The sequence below is a fragment of the Petaurus breviceps genome, unplaced genomic scaffold (assembly GCF_028583685.1).
Source record: "Petaurus breviceps papuanus isolate PSGF00001 unplaced genomic scaffold, PetGlider_PUasm1.0 188, whole genome shotgun sequence".
Lineage (NCBI taxonomy): Eukaryota > Metazoa > Chordata > Mammalia > Diprotodontia > Petauridae > Petaurus > Petaurus breviceps.
In genome coordinates, this window is record NW_027185804.1 from 11,213,443 (window position 1) to 11,233,755 (window position 20,313).

The 20,313-nt window shown below is 35.1% G+C and overlaps 1 protein-coding gene across 1 annotated transcript in view; it reads left to right on the top strand.

The window, feature by feature from the left end:
* PRMT3 (protein arginine methyltransferase 3) overlaps nucleotides 1–19,652 on the top strand; it is a 153,162-nt gene extending 133,510 nt beyond the window's left edge. Inside the window, exons 14-16 of the mRNA XM_069091287.1 lie at nucleotides 3,036–3,086; nucleotides 3,320–3,407; nucleotides 16,848–19,652. Of these exons, the coding sequence (XP_068947388.1) occupies nucleotides 3,036–3,086; nucleotides 3,320–3,407; nucleotides 16,848–16,957 (249 nt within the window). The 3' untranslated portion in view covers nucleotides 16,958–19,652. The remainder of the gene's footprint in view (nucleotides 1–3,035; nucleotides 3,087–3,319; nucleotides 3,408–16,847) is intronic.
* Nucleotides 19,653–20,313: the final 661 nt, after the last annotated feature.

Genomic DNA, 20,313 nt, shown 5'->3' on the forward strand with positions numbered 1-20,313 from the left:
ACTTTCTGTATCTGTTGTTATGGTCATTATTGTTGTTGTTGATACAGTCTCTTATGTTTATAGTATTCCTGATATTGAACCGATGCTAATTCCTGGTGTACCTAGCCATGGAATTTGTTCTTTTTGATGTAGTTGCTATAGCTTTTTTGTTGATATTTTATTTAAAATTTTGGTGTTATTGTTCATTATGTATATTGGTGCATTGTTAACTTTTGGTTTTGACAAGTCTACAATATAAGTATCAAGACCATATTTATATCATAGAAGGAATTTGATAAAATCCCTTCTTTTCCTATTTTTACAAATATTTATATAATATTAAATTATTTGTTCTTTGAAAGTTTGATAAAATTTGCTTGTAAATTCATTATTTGTGTATTTGGAAGTTCCATTTTTGCTTCTTTTTTTTTTTTTTTAAGCAATTGGGGTTAAGTAACTTGCTCAAGGTTAGAGGGCCAGTTATTTCTGGGTGTGGTGCTAAGTGTCTGAGCCCAGATTCTATCCCCAGGTCATCCCAACACTGGGGCTGGTGCTCTTACTCACTGAGCCACTTGGCCGCCCCTAAGCAATTGGGGTTAAGTAAGTTGGTCAAGGTTGCACGGCCAGATGTTTCTGGGTGGGTGCTAAGTGTCTGAGCCCAGATTCTATCCCCAGGTCATCCCGACACTGGGGCTGGTGCTCTTGCTCACTGTGCTACCTGGCCGCCCCTTGTTTTAACTTTTTTGAAATTAAAGATTGGGGGGGTGGCCAGGTGGCTCAGTGAGTAAGAGCACCGGCTCCAGTGTTGGGATAACCTGGGGATAGAATCTGGGCTCAGACACTTAGCACCACACCCAGAAATAACTGGCTGTGTAACCTTGAGCAAGTTACTTAATCCCGATTGCTTAAAAAAAAAAAATTAAGATTGGGTTTAATTTTTGTTTTAATCAGAACATTTTATGTTTTTGCACATATTCATTTATTTAAAATTGTCAATTTTATTGGCACATAGTTTAGCACCAAGGTTTCTAATCCTTTACGTCTTCACTTGTTCTGAATTAATCTTTTTTGGTTTTCATACTAGTAATTTGGTTTTTTTTTATCTGACTAATTTTTTTTCTCAAAAAAAAAAATCCTAGTTCCTATCTTTATTAATTTAATGAGAGCTTTTTACTTATGGTTTTGTTAATATCTTTCAATCAAAAAAACTCCTAATTTGGTATTTAATTTTTAAAAATGTATTTGCTTGGGAGGGGGCTTATGCCTAGTATATTTTTCGATAATGAAAGTGTTTAGAGAGATAAATTTTCCCCTAAAGTCTGCTTTTGGCTGCATCCCACAATTTTTTTTTTATGTTGTTCTATTGATGTCATTGTTATTTGATGAAATTATCTATTGTTTCTATGATTTGTTCTTTGAACGACCAATTCTTTAGAATTAAGTTATTTAGTCTCCTTTTATTTTTAATTCTTTCTTAAATGATCCTTTATTGAATATAACTTGTTGCATTGTCAGGAAAGAATATATTTGATATTTTCCTTTTTGCATTTTTCTGGGAGTTTTATGCCCTAATACATGTTGCAAAATAGATTTGCTCCTTCCTGTTCCCATTCAGTGATATACAATAATCTATAGTATCTAACTTTTCTAAAATTCTCTTCAAGTACTTCTTTCTTTTTTGTTAGTTTTTTGTTTGTTTGTTTGAATTGTTTAGGTCTAAAATGGGTACATTGGGTTCCCACCTGTTATAGTTTTACAGTATGTTTTTCTTTGTTATTTGTTTAATTCTTCCTTTAAGTAGATTCTCTTCCATTCATTGTGTTAAAAACTGCTATTAATTTGTTTTCTGTCTTTCAGCATAATGTAGTTTCCCCTTTTTATCTCTCTATCAAGTCTATTTTTGTTGTTACCCTAAGATCATGATTGCTACCCCAGCTTTTTGGATTTCAGTAGAAGAATAAAAGATTCTGCTCCAGTCTTTCATTTTAATTCTCTATAAATCTTCATGTTTTCATATGGTTTTTGTAAAAAGTATATTATTGGATTCTGCTTTCTAATCCATTCTGCTAATCACTTCTGTTTCATGAATGAGTTCGTCCTACTCACATTTATAGTTAGGATTATTGTGTATTTTCTCACACCTTATTCTCTTATGCTTCTTTCTTTCTTCACTGTCTGTCCCCGACCCCTTTACAAGATAGACCAAGGGCAAGAAAGAAAGGGTGGACTCAGCACTTGATGCAGTCTTCTCATCCCTCATTTTGGCTCAGCCATACCTCAGTCTCAAGTTTTTGCCTTTTTTTTCCTCTTAAAACTTCTCCTGATATTTGAATTTGTTTTGCATATGACTAATCCCTCTTGTTCATCCTTTCCTTTACTCCTTGTTTCCTCATTTCTGTCTTCAGGTGAATGTATTTCTATACCAGATTCTTATATATGTTCTTTAACCCGTTCAGATACAAATAAGGTTGAAGTATCACCTTTTCTACCTTCCATCTTTTTTGTATAGTACAGTCTTTTACTTTCTCACCTGTTAATTCTTAGGTGAGGTCACTCTTCCTAGATCTTGGTTGGAATTGTTGTGGAAGTGATATAAACTGTCCTGCTTCTTCCTTCATCTTTGCCAGTCAAGTCACTACACTGTGTATACCTTGTGACCAAGCAATACTAATACTAGGCCTGTACTCCATTCATGTCAAAGAAAGAGGGAAAGGAGGATCCATACATGCAAAATATTATTGAATAGTAAAGTTGACACTAGTAGCATTATGGAACTAAAAGTATCATTTAACCCGTACTGGATTGAATAAACTTTTGGTGAAGTAACATTGGAAAATATATTGTGATAAGGAAATGCGTGAAAAGGGTAGCTACTTTGTCTGTAGAAGGAATATCAAGTACTTGTTAAATTGTAGAAAGGGAATGTACCTTGAGAAATAGAGCTCTTTGTTCAGTGATCTGGGAAGAGATTCTCTACCAGAGGAAGGGATAGATAATCATGAATACTTTAATATGATCTAGTCTTTATTAATGTTCCTTTTTTCTATTTTTAATAGGCAGTTGCTGGCTACTTTGATATCTTTTTTGAGAAGAACTGCCACAAAAAAGTAAGTGACAGGTTATATAATGAGTTTATTAAATGTACTTTTGTGACAGGTTATATAATGAGTTTATTTTATTAAATGTACTTTTTTTTGTCTTGGAGTTTGCCTCCTTGTTGATACATATTTAAGCATATTTTGCTGTTGCAAGCATTTGCTATGTGTTTGGTATTGATTAATGTAGCATGATATTAAAAGTCTTGTACTCAATCAATTACTTTTGAACTCTACTTCTGCAGGTCTTATTCTCTACGGGCCCCCACACTACCCAAACTCACTGGAAGCAAACAGTATTTCTACTTGAGAAGCCATTTTCTGTTAAAGCAGGTAAGAAGAAAAGTAGAGTGGGAAATGTTTTAATTTGGATAATCAACTCCATCCTACAGACACTCATTTAGTGCCTGCTATATTCAAGGTACTATGGTGCTGTGATGTGGTAACTATAGCTAATCACTATCTACAAATTTTAATTGAGAAAACCTGGTTTTTTGAAGGTGTTTCAGAAAGGTGAAGTGATTTTTTAAAAAGTGGGCATGTCTAAAGGGAAAAAAGTAAACATTCTTCTTTACTTAATATTTACATATTTCATAGTATCACACCGGTAAATAGCTATCTGTTCTGTTCTAATAAATGAATTTGAAAGGTTACATTATGGAATGTGAAGTTAAAATTGCCCAATTTCTTTTATTGCCCAATCTTTTATTAAGTAGAAATATTAAGAATATGCAGATGAAATGTTTTAATCCATTTCTTTTTCCAACACAGATATGTTTGGTACAATACATATTTGTTATTGGTAAAACTCTCTAAAATAATCCACATTATATATATAGATTATATCTTCTTTATAAATGTCAGGCCCATTGTAAAAATCCTTCTCTTGAGGTCAAGTCCCAGCTTCTGCCTCTTACCACCTATTCATGAGGTAGCAGTGGGAAATTAGTGCACAGTCTAAGTTGGAGCCAGATTGTAAAAGGCTTTAAGTGATTGAGGAGTTTCTGTTTTATTTGGTAAATTTTTCAAATCAAAGATAAACTTAACAAAAAATAAATTATCTGCTTTTTAAAAAAACAGGGTATTCATGGGTAGTTGAAAAGCAGGTTACAGTTTTTCTGAACTAAGTAATTTGAACATATGAACAGATAATTCAATATTGTTTTTTTAGAATATCAAGATCATTTCTTTGTAAACAAGTAGCTATTTTTATTGTTACAATTTGGCTACTTTATGGTTTACAGAGAATTGCTGCAGCCTTAGATTCCCAGCTTCAGGTAGTGATGGTGGCTAATAAGAAGGGGTTCAAAGAACTTTGTTCTTTGTGTCTGATAGGTTACTGTATGAGGAGAGGTCTACATTATGTTGTAGTTGGGTGATTTGGCTTCATAGGACATAAGCTGGTTAAATTCTCAAAGTCTGCCTCTAGTTTTGAAATAGAAAGATGGCTGTACTCTAGTAATAAATATTTCTTTACATTTGATGTGATATTTTTTTTGCTTCTGGTCAGGAAACATGAATTGCCATAATATTATAAAAAAGATAGGAAATTTAACAAAAAGACCGATATGCAAACTTAAACTTTGTTTGGGACAGGGCAAAGTAGACTAGTAAAAAACGAAGTTAAGAGAAAGAGTATTGAAATAGAGTTTTTGAAATGGAATCGAGATGAAGTGTCACCATTATTCAGGAAGATACATTTTGCATATGTCTATTTGGGACAGAAATAATAGTTTGTTTTATAAATAGAAAGTGAAACATATCTTAAAGCCCTCTTTGTGTGTGACAGTTTCTCTGAATTTCATAATACTTAGAAGACAGAAGGCATATAAATATTTGTTCAGTAGTAACTAAAGTGGCATTTTTTTCTTTTGATCATAAAATGACCTCCCAAGGACTCATCCTCCCCTACAACTCCAGGATTTATAATTAGACATAGAAAGCTTAAAAATGTAACTTCAACTTCAGGGGGTTTTTGTCTATATTGAGCTGTATTACTAAATTAAAGAGAGACCTGAAACTAAAGCAGTTGATAATTCTTCTGGCAAAGAGAATTTAATTTTGAGAGATGTCAAAGCTTCTGTGGTTAGTATTTTTATTTCTTTATCTTTAAAGGAAAATAATGTTTAATGGAAACAGAAATGAAATGGTTTTTAAGCCAGTCCAAAAATACGTACCTATCTCCTGTTTATTATTTCCTACAGAACCTTTTTGTATTAAAGCTTAACAAATACCAGATATGTGGATTATGGTTAGTTTACCAACCATCTAGATGCTTGACAACCAGAGCCTCTGAAAATAGCCTTTAAAAAACCCTTTTGATTTTGGTTTTACCATCTTTACAGAAATTGACTTTTTTTACATGTGGGCAGACAAATTCTATTAGCAATAAAACAGCACATGGTGTTCATTTCCTCACTTTGTGATTGCCTGGAAGTGGATGTAAAACCTTGATGGTGTTATTTTTTTGTTTCCAAAAAGGCTGAGCACAGCAAAACTGAAATGGAGCGAATACATCTAAATTCTTGTAAATTCCATGGCTCTTTTTTCTTTCTGGTAATTGAGTTGAGGGTTAGAACCTTGAAAATGTACATTTCTTCTCCAGGACAACTATGTAGTTGTCTTAGTATTTTCTTTTTAAACAAAATGCTTAGTAATTCAGATTTTTGTCTTAAGTAGACATTTAGTAGAAATTTATTAAATAGGGAGTTAATAAACATTTGTTGCATTTATTTAGGATATTAATTTGAAATGAATATTTTTCTAAGATTACCTCCTGTTCCTGACAAAATGAATGCTTAAATCCTAATTGTTCTTTGCTCAGGTGATCTTGTAACTAGCACTATTTCTGGGGTATATCTTGTTACTGTTAGCTTTTTGAACACAGTATAATGGGGCTTTTAGAATCCAATACCTGTCCTGACTTCACTTATGTTTTTCATACTGTATTTCCATACTTACTGTTGATTTACATGGTAGGGCTAGTACATGGTGAGCCAGCAGAAAACACTGAAGCATCACAGCCTGAGGGAAATGTTACCTCATTTTGAGGAAAATTTAAAAATAAAATTGGTACCATCTCTTCGTGGTAGTGATGTTGTACAGGGATTGGATAAATAATCATAATCCCCTTTATTGTTCCTGACCAGCCTCTGGTTATGGTGCTAATGAACAGAGAAATTGCCAGAAGGCAGACAATGGGAGGGAGAAGGGAAACAAAGGGCCTGAATGATCACAAAGTAGGTAATTACTGCTTTGCCGCCTGTTCTCTTTTCACACACAGTGTTAAATGGCTACTGTGTTAAAAAATAAATGCTGCTTCTCTGCTTTTCTCTTCCAAAAGATCTTCTAGGCTCTAGTAACCTTCTGTTTTCTGTCCTGTAACCCACCGAAATCCTGATTGAATGTGACTAGATCCAAATGAATAAAATCGGTGAATGTCTCTGTTGAAACATACATGCTCTTTAGGCTGCATTTCCCTTCCTGTTCAATATAGGTCAGAACAAAAACTGTCCAATATCATAATTGCCTCTCAAGATTGATACTAGTGGGCAGGGGGATCATCTTATAAGTATCGGGACATTAAACTATATAATAAAGAACCTAATCTCTTTTGGCAATTCACTGTCCAATTTACTGCTATAGTTATAAATGTTTAAAGTTATTTTCTATGTAAAAAACCTTTCTCAAGATTATCTTACTATCTTCTGAATTCATTGAGGAATCTTAATCTGTAAACAGATGAGTCACATTGAGTTTGTGATACTCATATAAATCTGTCAGCATTTGTGAATGCTTTATATGTGATCTCTGGCTATTATTGACCTCTTAATAGAAATGTTTAATGCTTGCAGTTGCATTGTCAGAGTAAAATCATTTCATTAATTTTCTCAAATGCAAGACATTCATTTTTTTTTTCTTGCTTTTTGGAGGGGGGAAGACAGGGCAATTGGTGTGACCCAAGGTCATATGGCTAGTAAGTGTTAAGCGGCTGAGGCTGGATTTGAACTCACGTTCTCCTGACTCCAGGGCCAGCACTCTATTCACTGAGCCACCTAGCCGCCCCTAAATCGAAGACATTCTAACTTCTAAGTATATTGTGACAGAGGAATTTGACCTATTTCTCTTTTGCATCCACCAATATTGTAAACCCTGTTAAGCACTGAAGCAAAATACATTCCTTAATTCTAATTGGTCATTCATGAGAAGTTTGGTTTTAACTAGGTGGCTATATTTTTACCTACTATCTAGAGATGTTTTACCCATACCTAAAGATGTTTAAATCATATATGTGTGTGCATACATGCATATATTTATACATACATATAAACAATAAAATATATTTTTATCCAGTGTTCTTTAAAAAAAGAAACTTTAAAACTGAAATAAAATAACCAACTTAAAAAGCATGTGTTATAATTTGAAGTTTAATAGCGAACTGTATGAAGCAGAGTAAATCATCAGCTTTCCAGCTGTGTCATCCATCAAGAACACAGCTGAAGGCATCAGAATCAGCAGTCTTTAAAATAGTCAAAATAAAAAAGTCCATGCACTAAAGATTATATTTTAGCTGTTCATTTAAAATGTCTTACAGTTTTACTTTTTGCTTATTTACTTCTATTTAGCACATAATTCTAATTTTTTTTAATTATCAAGTATTTCTCTCCCTCTCCCCAACTTGAAAGAAAAAAAAAATTACAAATCGGCATTGTCAAGCAAAACAAATTCCCATATTGGCCATGTCCAGAAATAAGTGTCTCTTGATACATGTTAGTCTATCATCTCTCTATCAGGAACTAGTTAGAATTCTTCATCATCAGTCCTCTGGAATCATCCTTGTCATTATGTTGATCAAAGTTATTAAGTTTTTCAGAATTGTTCAGTTTTCGCGTGTGAACATTATACTATAAATTCTTCTCCTGGCTTTTCTCCTTTCAATTTGCATCTATTCCTAGAAGACAATAGTATCGATGTCATCCAACTATTAGAATTTCTTTAGCTGTTTTCTGATTGTTGAGCAATCCTTAGTTTTCATTTCTTTGCCACTGTGTGTGCTCATGCACACACACACACACACACACACACATACCCCTCTCTGTGACATAAAAAAATTATGGTGAATGTAGAATAGTTTGCCTCAACAAGAAAAAGGGCCACCTATTCAAATGTGGAAGGAGTGAAAGGGGAAATAATGGGGAAAAGATATGAGTGATATGCAAAGAAATCAAGAGGGGAGAAGAGGAAGGGTAGGTAGAATAGCTTCCAGTGTTTTTGGTGAACTCTGAGGCAGGTACTCAGCTGAGAGGATGAGGGAGGGATGTCATAACAGGCCCAAGGAGGGATAAAAAGGGTTGGGATCGCTGCTGTGGGAAAGCTAATCAGGAAGTTGGTCAAGCAGTGTTTGTGATCCTTGCCATTATTGGCTATCTGCTGGGGGGGGGGGGCGCTTTCTAGGTTTTTTCAGCTACTTTGTGGTGACATTTGCATGAGTTAAACTTCTCAAAGAAATAAAGTCAATGTTATTACTTTTACTTATTTCTCATTTTCTCAACTTTAGTCCTTGTTTTACCAGATTGGATTAGAGGTGCAGTAATTACATGTGCTGTCTTCTTTAATCTTTATCCTTTCATCTAATTAGGTATTGATTTTAACTTTGGCCCTAACTAGTCAATGATCTGATCTGACTGCAACCACACACCTGATTCTGAAATGACTCCCACCTCTGTAACTAGTTATTGTCCTGTTCTTTTAACTACTCTTGTTTCATTTTTCGTGATAGCATTTAGTGTTCAGTACATATAGTGCTTTCTACCTTCCTTCTTGTGGGGGAAAAAGCATCCATGATCATAGACTTGAACCTTGTGAATTATCTTATAATCTTTTGTCCTCTTACATAGTTTCTCCCCTTCTCTCCTTTCTGCTCCCTTTGCATTGAAATAATAGAATGTCATGTAAACGTTGACTTGTTTGGAAGGTCTTGATGTAGTTTGCAGAGAATTTCTCTACTTTTTTATCTTCAGCAATAGTTATTGGTATATAAGCTTGCAGTCATGGGCACTAAAAGGTAAAATAGCCAATTCCATCTAGAAACAATGTTATTTTTGCGTTGGGGATAAGAAAATCAAACCCACAATCTCCTGTATTTCCCTTTCTGAAGAAGATTTGTGAGCCATTTGTATAAAAAATGTCAGTGTTGATGTGATTCTTTTCCTTCTTCCTTAATATTAATGAACTCATATGCTGATATTTCAATTCAACCAACATTTCTTAAACCCTTACTATTTGCAAGACACTCTGCTAGTCCCTCTTGAAAAAAAAATTAACAAAAAGATAATTTGATTGGGCAGAGATGGGGAAGATAAACAAGTAGGGGTAACAAGAAAGGACGAAATGGTACCTGAACTGAGCCTTAAAGGAGGCTAAGAATTCCAAGAAGCTGAGGACAAAATCAACTCCTTGGTGTAGCAGACAACCTGTATGAAGAAACAAGAGTGAGATGTCTGATCATCCATTTTGTCTGAAGCTGGTGATGTGTGTAGGAGGATAACGTAAAAGAAGTCTGGAAAGGTATAGGAGAGACAGATTGTGGGGAACTTTATTGTCCAGATTAAGAAATTTGTGTTTTCAGCATGACTGATATGGACATTTGTTTTGCATGATTGCACATTTATAACTTATACAAAATCGCTTAAGGTCTTACGGATGGGGGAAGAGTGGGAGGGAGGAAAAATTTGAAACTCAAATTTTCTAAAAAGTATTAAGAATTGTTTTTATATACATTTAGGAAAAAATATTATTTTGTAAAAAAAGAAATTTATGTTTTATCCTTTATCTGCAACTTTAGATTTTTGAACAGGAGACCAATGTGTTTTTGGAATATTAGTTTGGCAGTCATGTAGACCAAAAGTGTCAGAGACACAGCCCTCAATACTCCTGTGTGCTGCTCGAACCAAATTAAAATGTAATTCCCATCTTGTTTTAATGTATTGCTGTTCTAATAAAAAAAGAATGTGTAAACGTGTGGTTTTTAAAAATGTGTGGCACATGGGGATCCATAGGTCCTGCTTAGTGGCCCCATTTCTGTTTAAGTTTGACAACAGTGGTATAGGCAGTGGATTAGAGAGAATAGAGGTTAGACCAGAAGCAAGAGAACCATTTAGGAGACTACTACAGTCATTCAGGTAAGGTATGATGGGGGCCTTAACGAGGGTTAGTAGCTTTGTGAATGGTGAAAAGGGGACAGTATTGAGGAAAATAGAATTGCAAGCCTTGGCAACTGATTGGGTTAAGGAAGGTGAGGTGAATCAAGGGTGACTGGATTTATAAACTCAAGTAGGGAGGGATAATGGTTCCCTTGATAGGAATAGAAGCATTTTGAGGACACATGGCTTTGCAGGGAGTAATGAGTTTCATTTGGGGCATTTTGATTTTCAAAATGCAAATAGGACATTAATCTGAAATTTATATTTCACTTTTGGACAAACTGGAAAGGATAAGGATAAGGATGGTGTGAAGATTGACAACCATGCTGTCAAAGGTTCGATTGAAGGATATGACAAAATTTATCATGAAGAAAATATTTAGACAGAGGGGTAACATCTGATCTTAGGTACTCGAATCATTATTATTATTATTATTATTATTATGTGTTCAGATATAGGTTGTACTAAATCAGTGGTATCATTGACTTAGAAAACCACAAATGAACATTATGTTGTATTTTTATTTTGTTCAGTATTTCCCAATTAAACTTTAATTTAGTTCCAGCGAGAGGGATTGGCATTTGATGCCTCTGGACTAGATGACCTTTGGATTCCTTTCTAATCTTGGGATCAAAACAATCTTAAATTATTCTCAGTATACCTTGTTTTGATGACTCTGGGTTACCTGTATGAATGTCAGTTATCAGACCCACAGAAGTTTTAGTGTTATCTTTTTAGACAGGATGGCCAGGGTTACTAAAACCAAAAAAAAAAAAAAAATCACAAAACCTTTAGCTGGTTCTTCACTAATTTCAAAAATTCTTCCATTTGCTTCTCAGACTATGTTTAGAAAGTTTCTTTGGGAATGACCTTGAGAACTATTTGTGAATGTATTGTACCTCCCAGCCAGTCGGTAAGATCCTTGAGGTCAAAAACTGAGTTGCCTAAATCTAATCTTTGTATCTATCGCTATTCACTGTGGAACAGGTTCTCAACACATTCCTGTTTAATTGAATTCTTTTGGCTGTCCACAGTGCTGGCAAACTTTTGTCCTGTTTTGGCTTTGGAACGTAGCCAAAATGAACTCAAAACAACATTTGATAAAATTAAGATGGCAGATCAGGTAATAAATACCCTTTTAGGTTCAAAATCAGGTGTGTCTGTGAAGTGATCAGAGTGGTTTTCTTTGGTAACTCATAAACTAATCCTAGAGACAGTTCTGGAGGAGGAGCTGCAAAAATATTTTAAGCCATGGAGACCTTCATTTTAATGAATGTATCACCTCCCAAAGTGACAACTTTGAAGGGGATCATGTGTATTTAGAAATAAAAGAGAGAATATGTTCCCATTATTTATAGTCAAACTTGGTATGACAGTGTTTACATAAAGCTACTGATACGACTAATATATGATACATAATGTTATTGTTATAATCCGACTGAAAACAGATTCATGATTTCTCCTTCCCTGTGCTAGAGGAAGTCAAGCTTTCTACATAATGCAAAACCATGTTATCTTTATTGTGGATACTGTTTATATCTTCTATAAGGATGGTATTCTTTCCTTTTAAAGGGATAAATTAAAATGCTATAATAAATACATAGATTCAATTTTTTTTCTAATTGAACTGCAAAACTGGATTCTGTTGTGCTTGAGGCAGTCAGCCTGTGATAAGGGCAAGGTAATGCAGCTCAGCTCCAGAGAGAGAGCATCCTCTGCAGCCTACAAAACAGCAGTACTGCTTAAAGATATCACTCATCTTATATCTACATGACACTGATTAATTACCCTGATCTGCTTCGGTGTTACAGCCGTTGCCTTTGCACCTTAGACAGTCTGTAAGGATTGGAGGGTGTATTCGCCAACCACAGATTACATATTTATTAGGTGACTTCCTGATATTCATTTCTTTGAAATGAATACATAAATACCTTCACTGCTTAAATCGTCCTTTGGTGTGCTTTTTAAGAAAGAGCTTTTCTTATTGTGTTATTTTACTTTTAAAACCAGTTAATACCATGTTGTAGATCCTGTGATCAGGGCTAGACATGACCTAGGAGAATTTAACCGCAACCTCTGCTTTGTTTTAAAGAGGAGGAAACTGAGACTGAAAGAGATCAGATTTGTTCCTAGTCATGGAGCTGATGGGTACCATATCATGTACTTAAAAAAAACAAAACCAAACCCCAAAAAGAACCCCTAAGGTAAAGCATCCTCCAGCTTAAATTTTGCCTCTAGATATACCATGTTTCCCCGATAATAAGACACTGTCTTATTTTTTTTTTTTTTGGGACAGAAAAACACCAGAGGGCTTATTTTCAGGGGAGGGCTTATTTTAATGAACATTGACAGCAATTTTAATAAACAGGTAAATGTGAACAAAAAAATGTACCTTTATTCAATAAAGAACAGGATGATGCGCTCACTGCTGCAGCTCTGATTGGATGCAGCTCGGAGTGCAGCGTGCATTTCACGGGGGGAGGGGGGGACGGTGCATACAGAGGGTACCGTAATGTAGCGTGTAGCGCAGGGGATCACCTTCACTACAGTAGCAATCTCAATAGGGCTTATTTTCGGGGGAGGGCTTATTTTAGAGGAATCTTACCCAGTAAGGGGAGGGCTTATTTTCTGGATAGGTCTTCAGGGAAACACGGTATTACAAAATCAGCGAATCTGAGAAAGTTGTTCAGGTTAATTCAGAGCAGCTGTGGAACATACTACAATTGACTTAGTTTAAAGGAGACAGAATAAACAAACATCATAACAACATGGGGTTGCCACAGAGCTATGGGTAAAGAATTCTTCTCCTGAGTAACTTGGAGGAGTACAAAGAGTTCTGATACCATTTGTAGCCTTAAATAGAGAGTTTTACAGAATGTTATGTGAAAGGTGAAGTATTCAAGGTGTTGGAATTAAAGGTTTATGAAAATCTGTTTTAAACATTTCGAATAGCATGTACTGTGTCATAATGAAATGTGTTACCTAGGATGAGAGAGAAAATAATTTAAATAATAAATATTAATGAATATTATCTAAATATAAATATTATATAATGTTATATATTACATGTGTCCTATATAATAATATAAATAAATAAAAAATAAGAAAAGAAATAATAAAGCAGTTAAGTAAGCTGATTTCATGTCAGTAACTTAAAACTAGATAAATAATAAGAATTTATTAAGCATCTACTATGTGCCAGGCACTGTGCTAATTAAGCACATTATAGATATTATATCATTTGATCCTCACAACTGTGAAATAGGTGATGCTGCTGTCCCCAGTTTACAGATGAGGAAACTGAGAGAGACAGAAGTTAACTTGCCCAGGTTCATGTACCTTGTCAGTACCCAAGGCCATGTTGGAACTCAGGCCTTCCTGACTTCTGGGCAGCTATGTGGTATAGTGGATAGAGAGTCCTATTGGCCTCAGTTTCTTCATCTGTAAAATGAACTGGAGAAGGAAATGCAAATCACTCCAGTATCTTTGTCACGAAAACCCCAAATGGGGTCATGGAGAGTTAAATGCATCTGAAAAACATCTGAACAACAACTTCCTGACTCCGGTCCCTAGTAATTGCTCATAATAATGGTTACTTATTTACATGTATATTTTACAGCAGTAAACAAAAGTTCCCTCTCATCATAAACTGTCTAAATGTTGTATGTTTGATAAACAAGAAATGTCTGATTTGAAACTTGGTCTCTGTGTAACCTTGGACAAGTCACTTAAATGATCCATGAGTAATTAATTGGAACTTGAAGTGCTTCAGAGATCTAGTTCTTTCAGCCTTTTGTTTTGCAGCCATGGAACCTGGGACTCAGAAAAGTCCTATGAATATGTCATCTATTGATTCAGAAGAATAGCTGAGCCTCAAATCACAGTCTCATTATTGCTTTTCCACTGGTCTTTCTACTATATCACACTGCCCCCTGTATACCATTTACATTTAACTCTTTGAAACAGAACCTCTTCACTTTTTTTGTGTCGTGGACCCCTTTGATAGACTGGACAAGCCTATGGACCTCTTCTCAGAATAATGTTTTTGTTATTTTAAAGACTGGGGCTCCTCTCACCCAGGGTAGAAGTTCAGGGTAATCTGAACTGATGTGGTTCCGTTGTTAATAACTACAGGAACTTTGACTTGGCCCAGCTTTTGCCTCCCTCAACAACCTTATGACTCCCCACTCAACGGGGGCTCACCACATCGATGTCAACTTAGTAAAGGCACCACATCAGTTTAGAGTTTTGCAAATCAAAACTCCCAAGCTTCAAAGACTCAACAGTCTCTCCCTCTTCAGTATCTGGGACTATATAGGCATGGACACCCAACAGAATGCTGTTTTTAAATACATAAAATTAATAGGATTACAAAAGAAACTATGTATTGAAATAAAAATGTGATTTTTTTTTTTCCCATCCAAATTGATAAACTCTGGAAATATGTCAACAGACTACTTAGAGATCTGTTGGAGCCCCAAGTTATCTTTAAGGTTCTTTCCAACTCTAAACTATATGATTGTTTGATTTTTTTGGGGGGGGGGACGAAGGGTGGTGGGTGGGAGAAAGTCAGAGTTAATGACTTGCCCAGGGCCACACAGCTAGTAAGTGTCTGAGGCTAGATGTGAACTCCTGACTCCAGGACCAGTGCTTTATTCACTCTGCCACTTAGCTGCCCCTGATTCTAAGTTAGCCAGCATAAAAAATCAAAAGCTAAGATGATATACATTTTCGGAATAATTATTAACTTAAACTTCATCAGAAATCTAAAACTTGTATTACTGTTGCTGTGAGCACTGTGTCCCTGTAATATTTAAGTAGCCTTAACAAAGAGTGGTTGGGGGGCGGCCAGGTAGCACAGCGAGTAAGGGCACCGGCTCCAGTGTCAGGACGACCTGGAGATCAAATCCCAGGCTCAGATACTTAGCACCCACCCAGAAACACCTGGCCGTGTAACCTTGAGCAAGTTACTTAACCCCAATTGCTTAGGGGAAGCCAGGTGGCTCAGCGAGTAAGAGCTCTGGCTCCAGTTTTGGGATGACCTGGATCAAATCCGGCCTCAGATACTCAGCACCACACCCAGAAATAACTGGCTGTGTAACCTTGAGCAAGTTACTTAACCCCGATTGCTTTAAAAAAAAAAAAAAAAGTGGTTGGGATAGAATGTCATTGCTTATTTTTTTTAAAAAAAAACATTGAGGGATATATCAAAATTATAATCAGAAAACCCAGCTATAATGAATGAAAAAGCATAACTACTCATTTCTTAGTTGTAAATATAATGTTAGATTTCTTCCAGACTTTTCCTTCCGTTAATGTAGACCCTCCTTACTGCAAGATGTTATATTAAAGTACATGAATTTTAAAAGTATCAATTTTGTGAAATATAGACTGTGTTACTGCACTTTGCAGCCATTTCTCTGCAAGGTTTCCACATGTTCCCATTAGAATGTAAGCTTTTGGAGGGCAGGGGCTGTCTCACCTTGTATTTGTATCCACAGTTATTGGGACAATGCCTGACACACAGTGAACAATAAATACTTTTTCTACCTATGACTTTTTTTTTTTAATGATTTCATATATTACCTAACTCTGGAGATTAAGTGTTGCTGTTTGAAATTAACACACTGAAAAATTTAGTAATTAGTTAGGTTTATAAATTTGATGAAATTGATGGTTTTTAACATTACAAGTCTAATTTTATACCACCTTTTTCATGATTGTTTTTTAAGCTTATTAGGGATCTTGTTGTGTTGGCACAGATTGTTAAGCCTGAGGTTATATCTCAGAAAGTATAAAATACCCTTTAGTTTGGTCTCATGCTCTTGCTTTTAACCAAGAAATATTGATCTGTTATTTTTGCTTCCTTATTAAGAAATACTTCTTGCCCTATTGTGGAAGAAAATTCTGAAATGAACATGCAATATAATTACTTATTTGTTCAGAATGTCTTGAATTTTATTAGATTACTTTCCACCTCTGGTATAATTAGAAATGTGCTTCTGTATCATGTGTATATTTTAAAATCTTTAATCTTATTGCAACAAATCCAGTTCATCTTTCTAGCTATGAATTATATTGACATCCTATGGCTGTTTTATTTAAAGCAAGGTATTTGTGTTAAGGGATGCATTTTCCTTTCTTTAGAGCTTTCTTTTGAATTCTGCTTACATAGAAATAGAGAATGATGTTTTCGAAGATAATGACTTTTCTTTACCTCATCTATTACTGGTGCCACTGTTGAAACTTTACTGCATCCTGGAAGTTATGAACACCCTGTATATTTCTCTGTTATAAACATATATAGCATGTCTTTCTTTTTGAATTGCTAACCTTAAGGACTAGTGCCTAATTTCTCCCATGAAGCTAGAGCTGGGGACCCTGACCCTGTACAACCACTATACATTGCTTTTTCATCCAAGTTCTAGTGTTTGGGATCTGTAGTGAATGCTTATTTTTTTTTAAGTGACTTAATGCCATTAATTTATTAAATATATCACATTTAAAGTATATTATGAATTATCTTCTGTAAAATTCCTTGAATATTCAGACATTCTTTTTTTTTTTTTAGGTGAGACCTTAAAAGGAAAGATAACCATTCAAAAGAACAGGAAAGATCCACGTTCTCTCATCATTACTCTTAAATTGAATAACTTAAGTCAGACCTATAGCCTTCAGTGAAAGTGATTCTGTGTATACAAAACTAAGTGAAGACACATTGAGTCAAGAAACATGAGATGCGGGGAGCCGTTCCTTTCCATGGTTGATGGGACCTTCACTAATAAGTCTCTTGACTAAGAGAAAGGGGTGAGAGATGTTTCACACAAGCACCAATTGATTAATTTCTAAAATGGGATCTGTATAATCATGTACTCTAAATCTAACAAACTATCAAGCCAGATGTATTTCCTGTGCTGTGCAAATAATGAAAATTAAAATTGATTTAAGTTTGGAATAAATGTAGCTGAGAAAAACACATCAGTTTTCATCACATAAATTCCAATTGAGAACGATTTAAGAGAAATATTTTAGTTGCCCAACTTAGCTGATCCTGTTATAAATGGTCCTTAGGGTCGTCCTCTTGTGTCTTCATATTGCGAGTGCTCTGCTTGAATATACTTTCACTATTACCTAGTATATGTAAAGTCAGAGGGTGTACCTAAAGGTCCAGACTCTTTTCAAAGACTTAAAATTTCATATTTTATCATTTTCTACCCTCTGATGACTTTTTCAAATTAAATTATGTACTGGTAACAATTGTAAAGTTTGTTTAAGTCTACAACAGTTAATGGTAATATTATGTAATGTTTCACTGTCTAAAATTGTGCTATTTGCAATTATTGCCTCAGGTTGAAAGAAAAAAGTGGCAAGCATTCAATTAATCAGGATTTTAACATGGATCCTACAAAGTAGCCCCTTTAACAGAACAAATTTTAAAGTTATGTGCTGTGCCTTGCAGATCAAAAGATGAATTTTTCTCAGAACTAAGTATACAGAAAGTATTATTATAACATGGTTCTGCCAAAGAAAATTCCTTTCTTTCAGATAAAATTTGGGAATCCCAGCTCCAACTATCTATGACCTCTATCTACTTACTGTGTGCTATCCCAATAATATAAATGGAAATCAGTATGTTTGTGAGATAAAGAGAAAAATTGCATTCTCTCCATTAGAGTTAGATAGGAAAAAAATCATCATCATAGTTTTTAGTCCAAGAGCAATCAAGAATCAAAACTTCACGGCAGCCATCACTACTACCAAATATTACAAATTTTAATGTCAAATGACAAGGTATATCCCTTCAAGTTGTAAGGTTGAGATAATAATCATCAGATACTCATACCTACATTCCTTCAGTTTTATGGGTGCTAAACTTAACCAGTTTCCTCATATCAAAATTCCTAAATCATTACAGTTTCTAAGATACAGCCATAAATTTTAGTGTAAGGATTGAAAACATTGAGGCCTAAAATGATGGTGATGGTGATGGTGATGGCGGCCGCTACCTGAAACACTTAATTTCTTTTCATTTCCCTTACTGGGCTGAACAGAATGGGCTGATAAGAGTCCAACAGGATCCCACAAGAAAGTACTGTGCATGGCAGAGAGCTCAGCAAACACCATCAGGATTCTTTTTCTAGGAGGTAAGGGCCAAATTAGTCCAAAACCGTGATGTCTGTTACTTCCAAAGAAGAATACTTCTTTATTGAATTAATAGCTAAGAACTATTGCACCCCTCCCAAAGACTACTGAAAAGACTTGTTGCCTTTTAAAAATATACATTCAAAAAAAATTAATGTTAAAAATTGTCTTCACATGTAATTGGAAAAAATAAAATACTGTTTCTTTTAAAAAAAAAGTATACACTCAAGAAATATGAATGTCATTAACCATAAGCACAGTCTCATAATGTTGCTACATTTCAAAAATGGACAGTATTAGAAAGCCATGTATGACAGTAAGTGAAACTATTTAAAGGATTTCCCCTTATAAAACTCAGCTCTGTTTGCATGACTTACTGACTTGATATGCAATTCAGATTTCCATCTATTGGTCTTATTTAGATAGAAGCCATAATTATTAGACAACAGTTCTTTTCATGCTTGTCAAAAATGACCATCCCAGGAAAGAAATTCATATATCTCTCCCTAACCAAGCTACAACTAGGGTGGGGTTACTTTCACTGACAGTTTTTATCAGGTAGGTAAGAATGATTTACAAGGGAGATGGGCATCCACATCCAGGACTATGCTCTACTCCCTGCCAATCCTCTAGACTTCCCTCTCAGAATAAAAGCTCCCCACAGCAGCAACATAAATGTCCCAGATTCCATGCATGGGCCCTAGACCACCAGCCCTGAGAGTCTAATTACTGTCATGACCCTGCACCAAAACTGGTCTTCTCCCACTATGCTTTATAGTCCACCACTTTTCCCTCATTCCAATCCATCTTTATTTAGAGCTCATAGAATTTTTTTATTTTGTCTCGCTTACCTGAGGGATGTTGGCAGTACTCTGGATTTGCTTTCGATGCTTGAATGGCTGGGTACTAGCTCTGTTCTCTAAACTTGTGGCATCAAACTCAGATAGAAGTGGGAGCCACCAGACTTTACTAAGGATCCCTTGCAGGCCACGGATTGACTGAGAAAACCATATGTTGATATATTTCTTTTTTTATTAACACATCAACACATTACAGTCAATTAGGAACTACGTTTTAGTCTGGTTCTGGTTATACTCCAGAGTGTTGTGGGCTCTGGGTTTGACACTGCTGAAAGCTCTGTAGCCAAGTGTTAGTCTTAAATGCCAGGTCTTGGAATAAAACGTCTTTCCTTAAAATTCTCTGTGATAAATAAACACAAACATACTTTGACAAATAGTGGTCCTTTTCATTCGACGATAGATGGGGATTTATAGTTTTAAATGTCATTTTTTTTCTTGAGTATTTCTGTGTCTAGCGTCTACAGGGAAAAAGAACACAGTTTAAAAATTTCATTTTCTAAAATTTGTGACAGTTGTAATTTTTTTTTAGCCTAAACCTGTGGTTTATCAGAGTAGGGAATTCGCTCTGCCAATGCAGATCAGCAACCTGTCTGTTGTTTGTATGATCTTAGGTCCCAGAGGGCAATGAAAGATTTAGTATCCAGGGTCTCACAGGTTGTATTTGTCGGGGGCAAGAAGTGAACCTAGATCTTTATCACTCCAAGGCCAGCCTTCTATCCATTATACCATGCTTATTCTCTGTAATGGTAATGCCACAAATAAATTCTAAGAATATAATAAAAGTTTTAAAATAGAAATAGAAGAGAACTATGTTCTCTTATACAAATAAGAGCGTATATACATGTACACTGGGTCTAATTCATAGATAAATAGGTTATGGTCTCATACATTCTCTTTTACACATAAGAGTGCATATACATGTACACTGGGTCTAATTCATAGATAAATAGGTTATCTTAATACCTAGTCCATTGCTTTTCACTCCCCACACTATCAAGCCTTCTGGTTTCCTCATCTGAGTAACGAACTAGAAAG